General features: G+C 65.3%; 5 protein-coding genes across 5 annotated transcripts; 4 read left to right on the forward strand and 1 right to left on the reverse strand.

Moving 5' to 3' along the window:
* Nucleotides 1–822: 822 nt before the first annotated feature.
* On the forward strand, nucleotides 823–1841 carry EMIHUDRAFT_206176 (hypothetical protein; the record flags this gene model as incomplete). The annotated part of the gene is made up of 3 exons (XM_005777458.1): nucleotides 823–995; nucleotides 1071–1640; nucleotides 1814–1841. 3 exons carry the CDS (start codon nucleotides 823–825, stop codon nucleotides 1839–1841), a joined length of 771 nt encoding a protein of 256 aa, XP_005777515.1.
* Nucleotides 1842–2219: 378 nt separating this feature from the next.
* EMIHUDRAFT_450435 (hypothetical protein) lies at nucleotides 2220–3137 on the forward strand (the record flags this gene model as incomplete). The annotated part of the gene is made up of 4 exons (XM_005777459.1): nucleotides 2220–2612; nucleotides 2665–2853; nucleotides 2920–3024; nucleotides 3096–3137. Coding segments are annotated over 4 exons (729 nt in total), but the record flags the coding sequence as incomplete, so codon positions are not given.
* Nucleotides 3138–5342: 2205 nt separating this feature from the next.
* On the forward strand, nucleotides 5343–7298 carry EMIHUDRAFT_435252 (hypothetical protein). Its single transcript, XM_005777460.1, has 6 exons — nucleotides 5343–5383; nucleotides 5404–5497; nucleotides 5570–5744; nucleotides 5816–6025; nucleotides 6097–6371; nucleotides 7266–7298. The coding sequence occupies exons 3-5, from the start codon at nucleotides 5715–5717 to the stop codon at nucleotides 6154–6156; spliced, it is 300 nt and encodes a 99-aa protein (XP_005777517.1). The 5' UTR covers nucleotides 5343–5383; nucleotides 5404–5497; nucleotides 5570–5714; the 3' UTR covers nucleotides 6157–6371; nucleotides 7266–7298.
* Nucleotides 7299–8957: 1659 nt separating this feature from the next.
* Nucleotides 8958–10292, reverse strand: EMIHUDRAFT_206181 (hypothetical protein; the record flags this gene model as incomplete). The annotated part of the gene is made up of 3 exons (XM_005777461.1): nucleotides 8958–9191; nucleotides 9322–9425; nucleotides 9626–10292. 3 exons carry the CDS (start codon nucleotides 10290–10292, stop codon nucleotides 8958–8960), a joined length of 1005 nt encoding a protein of 334 aa, XP_005777518.1.
* Nucleotides 10293–11833: 1541 nt separating this feature from the next.
* On the forward strand, nucleotides 11834–14891 carry EMIHUDRAFT_450436 (hypothetical protein). Its single transcript, XM_005777462.1, has 4 exons — nucleotides 11834–12334; nucleotides 12862–13938; nucleotides 14091–14216; nucleotides 14288–14891. The coding sequence occupies exons 1-4, from the start codon at nucleotides 11849–11851 to the stop codon at nucleotides 14843–14845; spliced, it is 2247 nt and encodes a 748-aa protein (XP_005777519.1). The 5' UTR covers nucleotides 11834–11848; the 3' UTR covers nucleotides 14846–14891.
* Nucleotides 14892–15254: the final 363 nt, after the last annotated feature.

Below are 15254 nucleotides of genomic sequence, written 5' to 3' on the forward strand. Positions count from 1 at the left end.
GGGCCGCCGGGACTCCTGCGGCGCAGCTCCAGCCTTTCGTCATGCGCCGCCGCCCCTTGGCGCGCGTTTGGCGCGCGTTCGGCAATGTCCCCACGCAATGTCCCCACGCAACGTCCCCACGCAAGGGCAGTTGTCCCCACGGTAGTAGAAAACTGCAGGTTTTTCTCTCTCTCTCTCTCTCTCTCTCTCGTTTGATTGATGCCGCTTGGCCAGCCTCCCACCCTATCCGGATCTCGGCCTCTCCCGAGTCGGTCGCACTCCTATATCAGCCACGTGCGCCCCTCGCCCCCCTCTCACTCCTGCGACCACACCTCGATCTTCTTGGGCAGCAGCTGGTTCGACAGGTCCTCTCCATGGCCTAAGCGGCCGAGTCCGCCAGCGCCCCAGCTCCACACGGCGCCGTCGGCGGTGATGGCGAGGCTATGCACGCCTGCAGCCGACAGAGCGACGACGCGCTGGCCAGCCAAGGCCTCGACTTTCTTGGGCAGCAGCTGGTAGATGGCGCCGTCGGCGGTAATGGCGAGGCTGTGGCCGCCTCCAGCCGACACAGCGACGACACGCTGGTCAGCAAAGGCCTCGATCTTCTTGGGCAGTAGCTGGTGCTGCGTGTCGCCGTGGCCCAGCTGGCCAGAGTAGCCACAGCCCCAGGACCAAAGGGCGCCGTTCGTGGAGAGAGTAGCGAGGCTGAAGTAAAATGATGCCGCCACACCAATGGCGCGCTCGCCTCCAAGGAGCGAAGGGAGACGGGTCGGCGTCTTCAGCTGCAGCACGCCCTCGCCGTGGCCGAGAAGGCCAGGAATATCCTCCCAGTCCTCCTCGTCCATGATGCGCTTCCAGACGGAAAAGTACCGCCGCCTGCGCGCCAAGGAGCCGCTCGGCGCCGAGTTTGGCCGCGGCTTCCTCTGCTCGGGCCTGTGGCGCTACTCGCGCCACCCAAACTACTTTTGCGAGGTTGCGATCTGGTGGGCCTTTTACCTCTTCTCGCTCGCCGCCGGGTGGCCGACTCGGGCGACGGTACCCCGCCGCCGGCAGGACACGTCCCGGACATGTCCTGTGGACGCGTCCTGTAGGCTGCCGCTCGTCAACTGGACCATCTCGGGCGCGGCATTCCTCACTTGCCTCTTCGTGCTGCCGCACGCCTCGCTCGACGTCACCGAGGTCCTCTCCTCGCGAAAGTACCCGCAGTACGCAGAGTACCAAGCGACCGTCTCGCGCTTCTTTCCACTGCCGCCGCTGCCTGCCGGCGAGCGCGCGCCGATGCGTCCCGTCGACGCGGTCCTCATCGGCTGGTTCTGCGTCGGCCTCGCGGTCACCTTCTTGGTCGACATCGAGGCTGTCCTCGTGCAGCGGCCCGACCTGTACGGCCTCGACGCAGCGCACACGCCACTGTGGCCGCCAGAGCCGTGCGTCCGCGCCGTCCGGTGGTGGAGTGCCGCCGCCGACCCGCTGATGCACGCGCGGCCGGTCTGGTTCCGAGCTGCCATTTGGGTCGAGGTGCTGGTGCAGGCGCCCTTCTACGCCGTCGCCATCTACGCCTTTGTGCGGCAGCGCAGCTGGGTCCGCGTGCCCGCCATCGTAGGGCGGCGACTTCAACCGACTGTGAAGGACCCGGCGCCAGACGACGCAGGGCAGACGATGGGGTGGTGGAGCCCGCGCGCAGGCCGGCCTCCCGCACCGGCATTGTCGATGAACCTACCTTCGATGGGGGTCCCGAGAGCTGTTGGTTGCCGCTCGATTCACAGCACAGTGCGGAACAGGTGTTGCAACCTGGTTAAAGAACCGGCTCGCTGTGGTGTTCCCCTTTTTTGAATAGTGCCAGTGCTGAGGGCGCCTGGGTCTAAATTTAGTGCGGTGTGAAGTGTTTATGTACTGCATCTTTAGTGCACTTTAGCGCGAATTTCACTCACTGGCGGTGACAATTCTATGGGTGAGGGTACGCGAGCAGAGGTGCGAGAGCCGATTCTCGATCGCACGCCCTTGGCATATAACTGGCTTGGCGTGCGACCTCAGCGCGCCCGCCGTCGCGGTGGGGGGCTCCCGCACCGGCCATTGTCGATGAACCTAGAGCTCTACCTTCGATGTGGCCGCGGTGTGGTGGTCCGCTTCGCTGGCTTAGAGCCCACTCCAGGCAGCTGCTGCCCACTGCCGTTGCGGTGATCTGTCTCGTCCTCTCTTCGGCATGGAACCGCTGGCGCTGGCGGCTCACCACCCGCCAGGCGATGCGGCCGCGGCAGCGCTCGCGGAGGCCGAGCTTTGAGAGCTTGCGCCACCTGCCGCGCGAGGGCCGCGCGCTGCTGGCGGGCGCCGTCTGCCTCGCCCGCTCCGCCGTGACGCAGTACGCTGTCAACCCGACCTCCGTCATCGAGGAGCGTGTCGTGATTGCGATGGTCGGCCTGCCGGCGCGCGGCAAGTCGTACCTCTCAAAGTCGATCGTCCGCTACCTCAACTTCGTCGGCTGCCCGGCCCGGCTCTTCAACGCCGGCTCGCGTCGCCGTGACGCCGGCCTGGCAGGCTCCGGTGCCGCCTTCTTCGACGCTGCAAACGAAGACGCCGCGGCGCAGCGAGAGGAGATCGCAATGGACACTCTGGAGGAGCTGCTGCGCTGCCTGCGAGTCGGCGACATGTGAGGGACTGAGGGACCGACGTCCGGTGAGTGGATGGTAGGAGCTGCTGCGCTGGCTCAAGTTCCTGCCCTCCAACTCGCTCACCGCCCTCTCCGCTCTCGAGCAGAACCAAGAGCAGGCCGGAGAGCAGTGCCGGCGCGGCTGCGTCTGCGGCGTGTTTGACGCCACAAACACCACCGTGCTGCGCCGGCAAAAGGTTCGCGAGCGGTGCGCGCGCGAGTGGCCTCCGGTGCGGCTGATCTTTGTCGAGTCGATCTGCGCCTCTAATTAGTGAATCACTGTTCGTCCTCGGCAGGTGCGGCTGATCTTTGTGGAGTCGATCTGCACCGACACGAAGCTGCTGCTGCGAAACTACATGCTCAAGGCGTCCAACGACGACTACAAGGGCTCCGCGCCAGAGGCTGCTCTGCAGGACTGTCATAGAATGTAGAGGAGCCCCCCGTTAATACAATACAATAATCTAATCCGGAGGCTGCTCTGCAGGACTTCCTCGCGCGAGTGCGAAACTACGAGGAGCCGCACCAGCACCAGACACTTCCTAGACATCTCCTAGACATTTCCTAGGCACTTCTCTTCCGGAGCCGCGCCAGCACCACCACCACCACACGCAGACGCTAAGTACGAATGGGGAGACACCGACGCCGCGCACCGTCAGCAGGCGGTGTACCAGACAATCACCGACGCCGAGGGGCCGGAGGAAGAGGACGACGAGACCTGCCCACCTCTGCTAGGAAGTGTCCATGAAGTGTCCGGGAAGTGTCCAGGAAGAGGAGGACGAGACCTTCCACCGCCTCGAGGGCGACCGGCGCATCTCGTCCACCGTCGACGACCTCTCGCCGCGCGGAGATGGCGAGAGGCAGCCGAGAGGCGGCAGAGATGCGGGCGAGGGGCAGCCGAGGGGCAGCCGAGAGACAGCCGAGAGGCAGCCGAGAGACAGCCGAGGTGCAGCCGAGGTGCAGCCGAGGTGCAGCCGAGATGCAGCCGAGGTGCAGCCGAGGTGCAGCCGAGATGTGCCGGCCATAGTTACGAGGCGCGCCCACGACTAGCTAACGGCCCTCTCCAGCACTGTCCTCGGTGTGAGCTGCTCTTCAGGCTAGGCGAGCCGCGCCCTCCGAGATCATCTCTCCCCCATCTCTCCCTCGCCTCTCGCAGGCGAGGCGGCCGAGCCGCTCCCTCCTCGCCACGGCAGCAGCAGCCTGCGCTCCTCGGGCCGCCCGCTCGTGCGGCAGGGCTCCTCTGGCCTGGGCCTGCGCCCCTCGGCCCCTCGCGAGCAGGCGGAGGCGCCGCGGTGCATCTGCCCTCCCTTCATTAATCATTAGTTAGTATTGATGAATGATCAGCAGGAGGAGGCGCTGCCGTACATCCAGATCGTCTAATCGACAGTGATTAATTCTCAATGATTAATCAGCAGGAGGAGGTGCTGCGGTACATCCAGATCATCGACGCGGGCAAGAAGCTTGTCGCGTGCCGCGCGGACGGGTACGTCCTCTCCAAGGTGGTGGCGCTGCTGCACTCGATCCACCTCGGCTAATTAGTATTAATTAATTATTAATTATTAATCAAAGGTGATGGCGCTGCTGCACTCGATCCACCTCGGCCCTCGCACCATCTGGATCGCCCTCGCCGGCCAGACGCTCAACGACGAGCGAGGCGCGCGGGGGTGGTGGTGGTGGGTGGGTGGGGGGGGGGGAGGGGAGGGGGGGGGGCTTAGCTCTCCCGCCGCGCAAGGGCGGCGTCTCTTCACACCTCGGGGCTGTGAGCAGGCGTGCTCGGGGGTGACACCCCCCTCTCCCGCGCCGGCGCCGTCTGCGCAGAAGCCGCGTCGGCCGTGCGGGCGGCGTCTCTTCACAGCTGCGGCTGTGAACAGGGCTGGTCTACTCGGAGGCGGTCTGCGCCTTCGTCGCCGCGCGCGAGCGCTCCAGCGAGCTGCGTGAGAGGGGCTGCGCGGGCCACGCGATTGTGATGACGGGCACGCGAATTAACAATTAATTAATGATTAATGATTAATTATTAATTAAGGCCACGCGATTGTGATGACGGGCACGCTGCGCCGGTACGACCAGCTGACGCAGATCTTGCTGAGCAAGCGCGAGCCGAACGCCGGAGCGTGGCGCGGCGTTGACGGCGTCTTTTCACGCGCGCGGCTGTGAACAGGTACGAGCCAAAGGACCGGACGGTGCTGCGGCTGCAGCGGCTCAACGAGCTCTGCGCAGGCCAGCTCGCCTCGCTCTTCCCGATGTCTGAAAGAGTGAATGAGCGGCTAGTGAGTGAGAGCAGGCCAGCTCGACTCGCTCTCTGCGGGGGAGATGCGCCGCTCCTTCCCGGGAGAGTACCAGGCGCGTGCGTCGGACAAGCTGCACTACCGCTACCCGGGCGCGCGGAGGCCGCACCCCGGCCTTTCCTGTCCCGCTCCTGGACCTTTCCTGGACATGTCCTAGGTGTGGGGGGGGAGTCGTACCTCGACCTGATCATGCGGCTGCAAGAGGCGAGCCTCTCTCCCTCGAGCAGCACCGAATTCAGAGTTCTTCTTCATCAATGACTGATTACGGTATGACGAATTAGGCGATCCTCTCCCTCGAGCAGCAGCGCTCCAACGTGCTGCTGGTGGCCGACCGCGCCCGTGTCGTGAGTCGTGGTTACCTGCTGCTGACCGGCGCATCACCGATGGACAGGTGGTGGACCGCGCCGTGGCGCGTGTGCTCATCGCCTACTTCCAGGAGGTGGAGAGCCACGACCTGCCCTTCATCGACGTGGCGCCGGGCGTGCTCGAGATGACCCGCTCCCACTCCGGCTTCAAGTACACGCACTTCGACATCGCCGCCGGCCTCGCCACCACCGCGTCCGGGCCGGGCGGCGCTGAGGTGCTGCCGGCCGTGCGCAGTGGTTGAGAGCCAACTAATAGCAGTGACTAGTGGCTACTCACTGCTCATTAGGTGCTGTCGGCCATGCGCACCTCCAGAGGCGAAGGCGCGACACGGGCTCGGCCGGGCGCACTCTGTGTCATTATTACCGGCGAGTGATGACGGACTAGACGGGCTCGCGGGCTCCTCCTCGCTCTCGAACCTCGCCGAGCTGCAGTACTCGCCGTCGATGCGGCCGATCCAGCGCCGGTCGGGAGAGGCGAGGCTCGTCGGAGATTTCGTCAACTCTCGAAGCAGCGCGCTTCACTGCTCAACTCTTCGACACGCCAGGCGAGGCTCGTCGGAGACCCGTCGCCGCGCAGGCCGAGCGAGGCGGTCGGCGAGAGCGGCGAGCCAATCAGCCGCGGCGGCGGAGGCGGAGGTGGAGGTGGCGGCGGAGGAGGCGGCGGCGGCGGAGGAGGGGGAGGGGGAGGGGGAGGGGGAGGAGGCGCCGAGGGGTGGGGCAGCCGTGGGGCGGACGGGGCGTGCGGCGGCGACGAGGCCCAGTGGCAGCGCTCCGCGTGTGGTAACTAACCTCCACTCAACAGTTACCCCCATCGATGATGAGTTAGGCCAAGTGGCAGCGCACGGCCTGCAGCTGGAGCAGCGCGAGGGGGTCTGCGCCGAGGTGAGGCGCCGCCCTCGGGGGGGAGGCGGAGACGCGCGGCCTCTCCCTCCCCGAGGTTGGCACTCGCCGGCGCGCCTCGCGTGGGCTCTTGCACTCTCTGCATGGGTGCGTTAACTCTCTCGCCGGCGCGCTCACGCTCTCCGACGTCGTTCTGTTGAGAAGAGAGTATTGGGGCAGGTACTGTCGTGCATGTGTTTGGTTCTCGTGCACGTATACGGTACTAGCATACCTTGCGCGCACGCGCGCCAAATTTGTTTTTCTGTCTGCAACAACAGCCCGAGGGGTGAAATGTCTTTGTTGTCTCTGTAACGAAGGGCCCGCCGCTCCGCCTACGCCGGCGATGACCCTCTCGGCAGAGCGACATCGCGACACGCGAGCACCGGGCAGAGAAGGGGACGCAGAAGCGGTTGGATGGAGAGGCAGCCGGCGCACGAGGAGAGGCAGCCGATGGAGCCGACGAGGTGAGTAGACACGAGTTTACCATTCTGCCCGGGGGGGGGGGGGGGGGTGCAAGCCCTCCCCACCACTGCTACTCTGTACTGCATGCAACTCAGCAGTGGTCGCAAGCGTCGCAAAGGGCAGGGAGGCAGCCTCGCGCGCTGTCGAACGCCCCCCCGGCCCAGACAGAGGCATCACAATCATGCTCTGGCCAGCGTCTGGTGGCTCGGCATTGCGCAACACACGCCGCAATCAGCCTGAGAGCAGATGATGGGGTGGGCGCGGGTGGACGAGAGTGGAGCCGAGTTGGGTGGGAGAGGGAGCACGCACGTGCAGCGGTGCCGAGAGTGGGTTGAGATGGCACCGCCTGCGGCCGCCCGGGCGACGGCTTGCGCAGGTATGTTGTTCATGTCCTTATCCGCCGCCGCTTGGCTGCAGCAGCCAATGACGCCGCCCGTCTTTGCGAAGCGGCGTCTGGACGCGCTTGGCGGTTGACGCCGGCCCGCCACTGCGCCTCGTGCGCGTCCACCTCCGTCGAGGTCGACGCGTCGAGATCGGAGCGCATCACCGAGATGCCAGAGCCCGCCTTCGCCGACATGATTCCCCGCCCGGATAGCTCGGTGAGTGTGCCGTCGCCCGAAACGGAAAACCGGACACGGGAAAATATAAGGTAAGATTGTCGGAGCCGAATTCGCTTGCGTCCGCAAAACAATTTCTTTTCGCCACACCAGCACGCGATTCACACGACAGACAAGGCGCGGGGGGCCGCGTCGCCGAGACCGTACTTTTGTGCGGCTCACGCCAAGGACCCCGCGGCGCAAAAGGTCGCGCCCGTGGAGGTGGCCTGACGCTATCCGATTCGTTTTTTTAGATCGAGTATCTCCACAAAAGGAGAGAACGCGCTGCACCCAACACTCGTTCTCAGCTCACCTCCACACCCTCTACCCCCGCCCGGACCCGCCCGTGCGCCCGAGGCGGGTCGCAAAGTCGCATGCTTGGGCGGTCGGCCCGGTATACTCGACGCCGTGCCGCCCGATCCAGATGTAGTCCTCAGCATAGGCTGTCCGCACGAGCTGCCGCAGCGAGTCGTCGTAGCAAGGGGTGGCTTGCGGGGACAAACTGTGTCTCGTCAGCGCGCTGCGTTGATCATGCGCGTTCTTCGTCGGCAGCGACTGCAGGTCCGTCACGTTGAGCGCGAGCGCGACGCGCGCAGGGAGGCTGCCAACGTCCTCGAGAGGGTGCACGAGGTCGAACTTCAGTAGATGGAGCGCGCAGTGTTGTGCTTGCGAGCGAAGGTGCGGCTCCATGGTACCCACGCCCTCGCGTGCCAGCGCTGCTGCGTAGGCATGCATCGAATGCCGTACGCTGTCGTTGGAGATGTGGAGAGCACTGTTGTAAAAGCCTGGCCCAGGGATGCGCCCTTTGACTTTGTCCTCGTACCATGACACAAATCGGGCCAGCGGGTCGCGCACCAGTACCACTCTGTACGTGCTCGGCTGCGCCAACGCTTTTGATACCTCCGCAATAGTGAGAGCATGGGCTCCCATACTCTTGATCGATGAGGATCCCGCCTTGGGTATGGCACACATCACCACCCCATCTCTGTCTGGGGCGCGGGAGGACCAGGCGGTCATCGCATGCCATGGAGTCCAGCTTGGACGGCCTCCCGGATCATACGAGGTCGACGCCAGGGCGGCTCTCAGCGCAGCTTCGTTGTCGGCGGCCGGGTATTTGCGGAAGACGGAGGCGCAAAAGGCGGTTGCAGGCAGAAGGGCGAGGAACAGGTAATCTGTTCGGTGGCGAGACGCACGATTCGTCGCCAGTCTCCGAAGCATGAGTCGTGAAGGCGTCTTGGCCGGGCCAAGGCCTCTGTACCCGGGTACTGTGGTCGGCGGCGTGCCATCATCTCACCGGAGGTTTTCTTCTTTTTTGCGCCTTCGTTGTCATGTTTTCTTCTTCCGATCTCGAGTTCTATTTCTTCGTGCGTGTTGGGTCCGGGGTTGTGTTTTTGAAGAGAAAAAAGTCCGACGTAAAGGGCCGCATAAGTTCGGGAAATCGGGGACCCGACCCACTTCGCCACAGACGGTCCCGCGCCTCGCCGCTATGCCTCTCCTTTAGCCCCTTGAACGATTTTTTTCTTCTCTTCTCCCAAGTTCGTTCGCTTCGCGCGCTTACCCGACCAGTGGCCCGAATCTCGCTGGCTCGCTGTTGCGCGTGGCTCGCCGGGCACATGCTTGACGCGGACGCCTCTCCGTACGTACCGTACGAGCCTCCCTCCTCGCCCCCCGCAGCGCCCCCGCCCGCCCAACAGCCATTCTTCTTCGTTCGTCCGTCTCTCGGGCGAGGCCCTCGCTCGGCGTCGTGAAGCTAACTGGGACCGAGCGGCGGCGGCGCCGCTGCCACCGCCGTCACTGCACTTGGGCCGTCGGCTGGGCCGGCGCTCAGCGCGGGAGCGGCCACCACTGCCGCCGCGTCGCCCGGCTCGTACACGAGCGGCAGGTCGCGGCACGTGAGCGTCGTGCGCGTGTAGTTGCGCGTGGCGGTGGCGATCCACTGCTGCTCCGCGTTGTAGTTGTGCACCCTGTTCTTGACGTAGTCTTCCTCGGAGCGCTTGCACCGCGACATTGTCGAAAAAAGGCCGCCCCGCCTCGTCGAGCTGCGCAAACTTGTACTGCGAGCAGTGCGTGCGCGCACTCATGCCGAAGCCGAAGAGGCGCGCCTCGTCGCACACGTGTAGCGCGAGCAGCAGCGCGACGAAGCCGGTCGTCGGCCGGATGAAGCGGCCCTTGGGCATCTTGGTCGAGTCCATCAGCGCGCGCGCATACTGGTCTAGCCCTGCCGAAGGAGGCGCGTGACGTGTCACAAACCGCGCGGGGGTCGGCAGCGCGCTCCGAAAGATCGATCGCAAGCGCGAGGCAAGCGCCACGGGCAGGGGCGGGAGGCCGTCAGGCAGACAATCCCGTTCGCCCCGAGAGAACCCCGGCAGCATCGCCGGCGACGGGCGCGCGGGAGCACGCATCGAGGCGGAGGCGCACCAGGGAAGGTACGGTCCCACCGCTCCGACACGCCGGCTAGCACGCGCGCGCCGCAGTGCTTGCACGTGCGCCGGTCGTGGGGCCCGCTGACGGAGCTCAGCTTGGGCGAGAAGGTGAGGCAGCCGGGGTAGTCGTGGTTGGACGTGCACGTGTAGATCTGCGACGAGGTGGCGTCGCTTGCGTTGATGGAGCCGAACGCGCCATGGAGCTGAATCGGGTCGACATGTACGTCCGTGCGCGAGCCGATGTAGGCGCGCAGCTCGGGCAGGACCGGCGCGTGATTCATGCGAAAGACGAGCTCGCTCGCGTCGATCAGCGACCCCTCCGCCGCGTCGAGCAGCTTCGACGACGAGCCGACGACGGCGCACGTGCGCGCGCGCTGGTATGCAAGCGGCACATGGGCGCGGCGCGCCAAGTGGGTGACCTGGGTCAGGTTGGCCATCTTGAAGAGCTTGGTGCGATGGAAGTAGGCGAGATTGTCCACGGGCGCCGAACTCAGGACGGGCGAGCGCAGCAGCCGACCCTCGCAGCCAACCGGGCGCGGCGGCGGTTTCTTGAGCGGATCGACAAAGATGCCGGGGCCGCCCACTAGGTTCGCGAGCATGGCAGCGCGATTGGGCATAAGCTGCCGCGCCTCATTCGACGGAGAGGGCCGCGCGCCCTGCATCCACGCCTGGGCGGCCACCACGGCCTCCGCGGCGTGGTGCGGCATATACACACACACACACACATACACACATGAACATGAACCGATGCACATCCTGCGTTGAGACGCCGATTTGTCGAAGCTTTTTTCTTTTTTTTTGAGTTGTTTTTTCTTTGTGAGACCGCGCCCTTGTCGTGCCAGTGTGCTGTGAGAGAGGCTTGCATTAAGAATTCTTCTTTGTAAAGTACTCGAGTAAGGATATGATGGTGGTGCGCGTCCTTCCGGCGTAATGCCGTCCGCATGGATCTGAGCAAAAGCCTCGCTCATCAGTGTTGAGAGAGATTTTTAGCCATACCAAACAACTCTAACACTCACACGTCCTTTGGGGCCTGGAGCCCTGTTCACGCGCGCGCGAGACGTGCAGACAGGGTTGCCAGGTGAGAGCGAATGGCGCGGTTCACGCCTCGCACAACAGAGAGAGAGATGCGCTCTGCATGGTGGGACATAATTAAAAGAAAGCGAGTAGGAGTACTTAACTAAAAATCTCTTGGAGCACTTGGAGCATGCGCCCTGTTCACGCGCGCGAGAGACGTGCAGACAGGGTTGCCAGGTGAGAGCGAATGTGGCGCGGTTCACGCCTCGCACAACAGAGAGAGAGTCAGATGCGCTCTGCATGGTGGGACATTTGTTTGTTTTGTGTTGCCAGTGGGCGTAATGCCGAGAGAGATTTTAGAAAACCAACAAGAAATCACGACTCTCACAGTGATTTGGGCTCGGCAGCTTGTCAGCCCTCAGCCGAAGCTGGGGCCGGTCCCGTAGCCGAGAGAGCCCGCGCCGATGCATGAGTTCGACGCGGTCGGGGGGGCCTGCGGAGAGGCCAGCGAGGCCGCATGGATCTGAGCAAAGACAAGGGTGAGCGAATTCTTTTCTTCTTGTTTAGATTCTCGGCTCCCGTGGTGTACCTGTGTTAGTGCCAGTGCGCGCCAGTCCCGTGCAGTGTTGTGCGAGGGAGTTGTGTTCAAATTCTTTTTGCGGGTCGAGGGGGCTCGCTTGGGGGCGCTCGAGTTCAAGGCGAAGGAGGCTTTCCTGGCGCGGAGCGGACTTAGCGGCCAGGCGTTGGAGGCCGAGGAGATGCGGTTGATGCGGCTGAGGGAGGGGGCGAGCCTGCTCCGCAGGACGCCTGCCGCGGCCACGCCCCTCGGGGCGAAGAAGGCGGGCAAGCGTGCCGCGGAGGCGGAGCGCAGGGCGATTGCGCTTGAGAGGGAGGGGTGGGTTGACGGGGAGTGCCGGGGTGGGCGTCGTAAGGGTGAGGGCGATTGCCGCCCTCCCCCCTTCGCCCACCTCGACGCCTTCGTGTAGGCGCCCCCGCGACTGTGCCTCTTTTGGTATTGTGGCGTACCTGTGTCGAACCTGTGTGCTGTGAGAGAGAGTTCTGTTCGTTGAAGTGTGTGTGCCAGTCCGCGCCAGTCTGCGCCCTTGTCGTGCCAGTGTGCTGTGAGAGAGGCTTGTTTCTTAAGAATTCTTTTTGCCAAGGCGGGGGACGCCATGCAACGAGACTCTGATGCAAGCATTTGCTGATGCAAGCATTTGTGCTACAGGAGTTCCTCAGTCAGCCAAGATGCGTGCAACGGTGCGCCGAAATGAACGCCTCCATTTCCTGCGCCTGGTCTGCCACCGTCTTCGAAGAACTGGCTGTGGACGGGGCTGGACCTGCACACTCGGCAGCCTGCGGTAGCTCATACCGCCGATGCTCCGCCTGGCTCGGCCTTTACCGCTGGCCCGTGATATGGCCGGACGCGACCGCACTCGACGGTGGCGGAACAGCCTCGCGCCGGTGGTACTGTGCGAGTGTGGACGGATTCACACCCGTGCCGCAGCACTGGAGAGCCGGCGAGCCGGACGGGACCGACCGCAATGACGGTCACGTCGGTCACTGCGCCGCGGTCGGCGCGGACGGCTTGTTGACCGACGCAAGCTGCGCATCGCGCCACCAGTGCGCGTGTGAGCGCCGGGGCGGTGGCCAGGCCGCGAGCTACTCGGAGCGGATGGCGACAATCATGCACGTCGAGATGGAGGCGCGATGGAGGGCGTGGCTGCCGGGGCTCGTGGCCATCATATTGGCCGCGACGCTCCCACCGGGTTCGCTCCGGCCTCCTCGCCCACCACCCTCCTCACGCCTCGGCTGTATCTCGGCTGTATCTCGGCTGCATCTCGGCTGCTGCCTCGGAACTGCAGGCCTGCTCCTCGTCCACTACCTCCTCCGCCGCACCGCTTGCGGCCGCTCTTGGACAGAGCTTCCGTCGCTGCGCACAACGGCGCGGCCGGTCAGCCGCTACGTCGGCTAGATCTCGGCTGCACCTCGGCTGCACCTCGGCTGCAGGCGCGTCGCACGACAGCTGGGCCCGAGAGCGGCGGCGGTGGCAGCCGCGGTGGCAGCGGCGGCGGCGGCGGCGGCGGCGGCGGCGGCGACGGCGACGGTGACGGCGGTGACGGCGATGGTGGTGACGGCGATAGTGGCGACGGTGGCGACGGTGGAGTCTCCGCCAACGCCGCTCGCTCTCCCGCCGGCGCTTGTGTCAGCGGCGCAAAGCGCGGCGTCGGCTTCCTTGCGGCGGAGGAGGACAGCGCTCCGGCGCCGCATCTAGGATCGCTGGGCCTGCGCGCGCGCCTCTCGACCGCCTACGCGGCGGAGGTCGAGATGCGCGCGCGGGTGTGCTACATCATGCTCGGTGTCGGCTGGTTCCTCTTTGTGGCGGGGTGGGGCCCACTGCCGCTAGTTCGGCTCGAGCCGGCCGGCGTGATGCTCGGCGGCGTCTTCGGCAGAAACATGGTGCTCGAGGGGTCGGCCGCGGCGCTCGGCCCCCTGCTGCTCGCCCTCTCCCTCCGCCCCACCGACGCGGCCAACGTGCGAGCCGCCTCTTGGCTGATGATGCTCTTCACGCTCTCCCTCGCGACCATCTTCATGCAAGTGGCCGCCGGCTCGTATTGGGCGTACGCGAACGGCTCCCCAGCCCCCCCCTTCCTCGTCCGCTCCGCGCCGCGCCGTTCGCCCCTCGTCGCCGCGTTGGGCGGCGTCTCGCTGCTGCAGGCGCTGGCGCAGCTGCTCGCCGCCGCCGCCCTCTTTTCGTCGCCGCTGCGGGTGCCTCGCAGGGCGCTGACGCGGCTGTGGCACACCCTCCGCTGCCTCTACGCAACGCAGAGCGTGCTGACTCTCCTTCAGCTGGGCATGGCGCTGCAGCTGGACCCCTCCTTCAAGCACAGTCTATTCTTCGCGCACAGAGTCGTTTGGTGCGTCAACGCCATCGCCGGCGCCGTTGTGCTCACCGCTCGGAGGAGGCGCCGCATACAGGCCTCCATCGCCCGCGCGCTGCTGCCGGAGGATCGGAGGGGTCTCGCCGCCGTCGGCGCACTGATGGGCGGCAAGACGTCCGCCGCCGCGTTTGCCGCCGCCGCCGCTTCCTTTCGCTCCCTCTCCTTCCGCCAGATCCGGCCCGGCGATTTGGCGAGCTCGGCCGACAGCGGGCTGCACGCGCTCACGCGGCCAGCGAAGCTGGGCGAGGTCGACGCCTTCGTGTCGCACAGCTGGCTTGACGACGGCGAAGCCAAGTTCGAGGCGCTTGCGGCGTGGGCGGAGAGCTTTGAGAGCGAGCACGGCCGGCCGGCGTGCGTGTGGCTTGACAAGGCGAGACGTCACCCCAGCACACCCCAGATCCCCAGATAGATATCCGATGCTCGAGAGCAGCTGAGAGCAGCCGAGAGCAGCCGAGAGCAGCCGAGCGTGCCGGAGCGTGTCCTCCCATGGCTTTGCCGTGTGCGCAGGCGTGCATCAACCAGGAGCACATCGAGGCTTCGCTCGCCGGGCTTCCCGCGTACCTCTCGGGCTGCCGCTTCCTGCTCGTGCTTGCGGGGCCGTCCTACTTGCGGCGGCTCTGGTGCGTCGTCGAGGCGAGACTTCTCGCGTGTGGCTACCGCAGCTTTGGTCACTCCGGCGATCTCGGGTGGTTCCGCCTGAACAGGTGTTTGTCTTCTCGCTGATGACGCGCGGCTCCGCCGAGCGCATCGTCGTCCTTCCTTTTGGCGACCACAGCCGGCACACGCCCGCGACGCGTCCACGGCGCACCCGCGCGCTCACGGGCGCGGGCAGCCGCGATGGTGGCGTGGGTGGCGCTGACGCAATTCCGAGCGTCAGGACCCTCGCGGGCTTCTCGCTCTCGGCCGCGTCGTGCGCGATCAAGAACGACGAGCACCGGCTCCTCGGCGTGATCGAGGCGGCGTTCGGCGACCACGCTTCCTTCGAGTCGCCGTTCCGTGCGCTCCTCTGCAGCCGCGTCTTTGGTCCGTCGGCGCAGTGCCGCGCCTCGAGAGCCGACGGGTCGGGCAGCTCGCGCAGCGAGAGGCGTGCGGGCGCCGCCACGGACGGCAGCGTGGATGGCCGCGGCCGCGTCGCGCGCGTCTGCCGCTTGCTGCGGCGCGTTCTCTCCCCGGCACCGGCCGAGAGGCGCAGAGGGGAGGGGGGCGGTGTGGAGGCAATGATGTGCCGGCAGGCGAGTGGGAGTAGGAACTCACTCGTGTAGAAAGTAAACGACGGACACTTTGGCACGGGACGGCTATCTACCAAGAATTTTGAAAAAAGCACTTTGAATGCCGTGGGGCTCCTGCCCGTGTCCGGGTGTGCGGAGACTGGAGTCTGGACACTGGAGATGCCGTCAGGGGCGGGGAACCCGCAATTTGAGATGCTGAGGGCATTTTGAGTTGCAAAAAATCAATTTAGATTGCATTTTTCAACTCAGAATGCCGAGTTGACTTTTCGCATTTCAAGATGCACACCGCATTCCAAAGATGGTCCACGCAATCCAGGATGCGTCGACCATCCTGGAATGCGAACAGCATTCGTGAATGCGCTGGCATCTGGAGTTACCCCTGTGCATTCTAGGATGCTCCTTGCTATTCCAAGTTGCCTTCCTTAACCTGAGATGCCCAGCA

This window comes from Emiliania huxleyi (assembly GCF_000372725.1).
Source record: "Emiliania huxleyi CCMP1516 unplaced genomic scaffold EMIHUscaffold_26, whole genome shotgun sequence".
Lineage (NCBI taxonomy): Eukaryota > Haptophyta > Isochrysidales > Noelaerhabdaceae > Emiliania > Emiliania huxleyi.

Excerpts from the sequence above, each read along its gene's own strand:
- EMIHUDRAFT_435252 (XM_005777460.1), top strand. The coding sequence starts at position 5,715 with ATGCGGCCGATCCAGCGCCGGTCGGGAGAG. Across the intron at positions 5,745-5,815 it reads TCCAGCGCCGGTCGGGAGAG|GCGAGGCTCGTCGGAGACCC; the intron begins GCGAGGCTCGTC and ends TCGACACGCCAG. Across the intron at positions 6,026-6,096 it reads GGGCGTGCGGCGGCGACGAG|GCCAAGTGGCAGCGCACGGC; the intron begins GCCCAGTGGCAG and ends ATGATGAGTTAG.
- EMIHUDRAFT_450436 (XM_005777462.1), top strand. The coding sequence starts at position 11,849 with ATGCAAGCATTTGTGCTACAGGAGTTCCTCAGTCAGCCAAGATGCGTG. Across the intron at positions 13,939-14,090 it reads AGCACGGCCGGCCGGCGTGC|GCGTGCATCAACCAGGAGCA; the intron begins GTGTGGCTTGAC and ends CCGTGTGCGCAG. Across the intron at positions 14,217-14,287 it reads GGCTCTGGTGCGTCGTCGAG|GTGTTTGTCTTCTCGCTGAT; the intron begins GCGAGACTTCTC and ends CCGCCTGAACAG.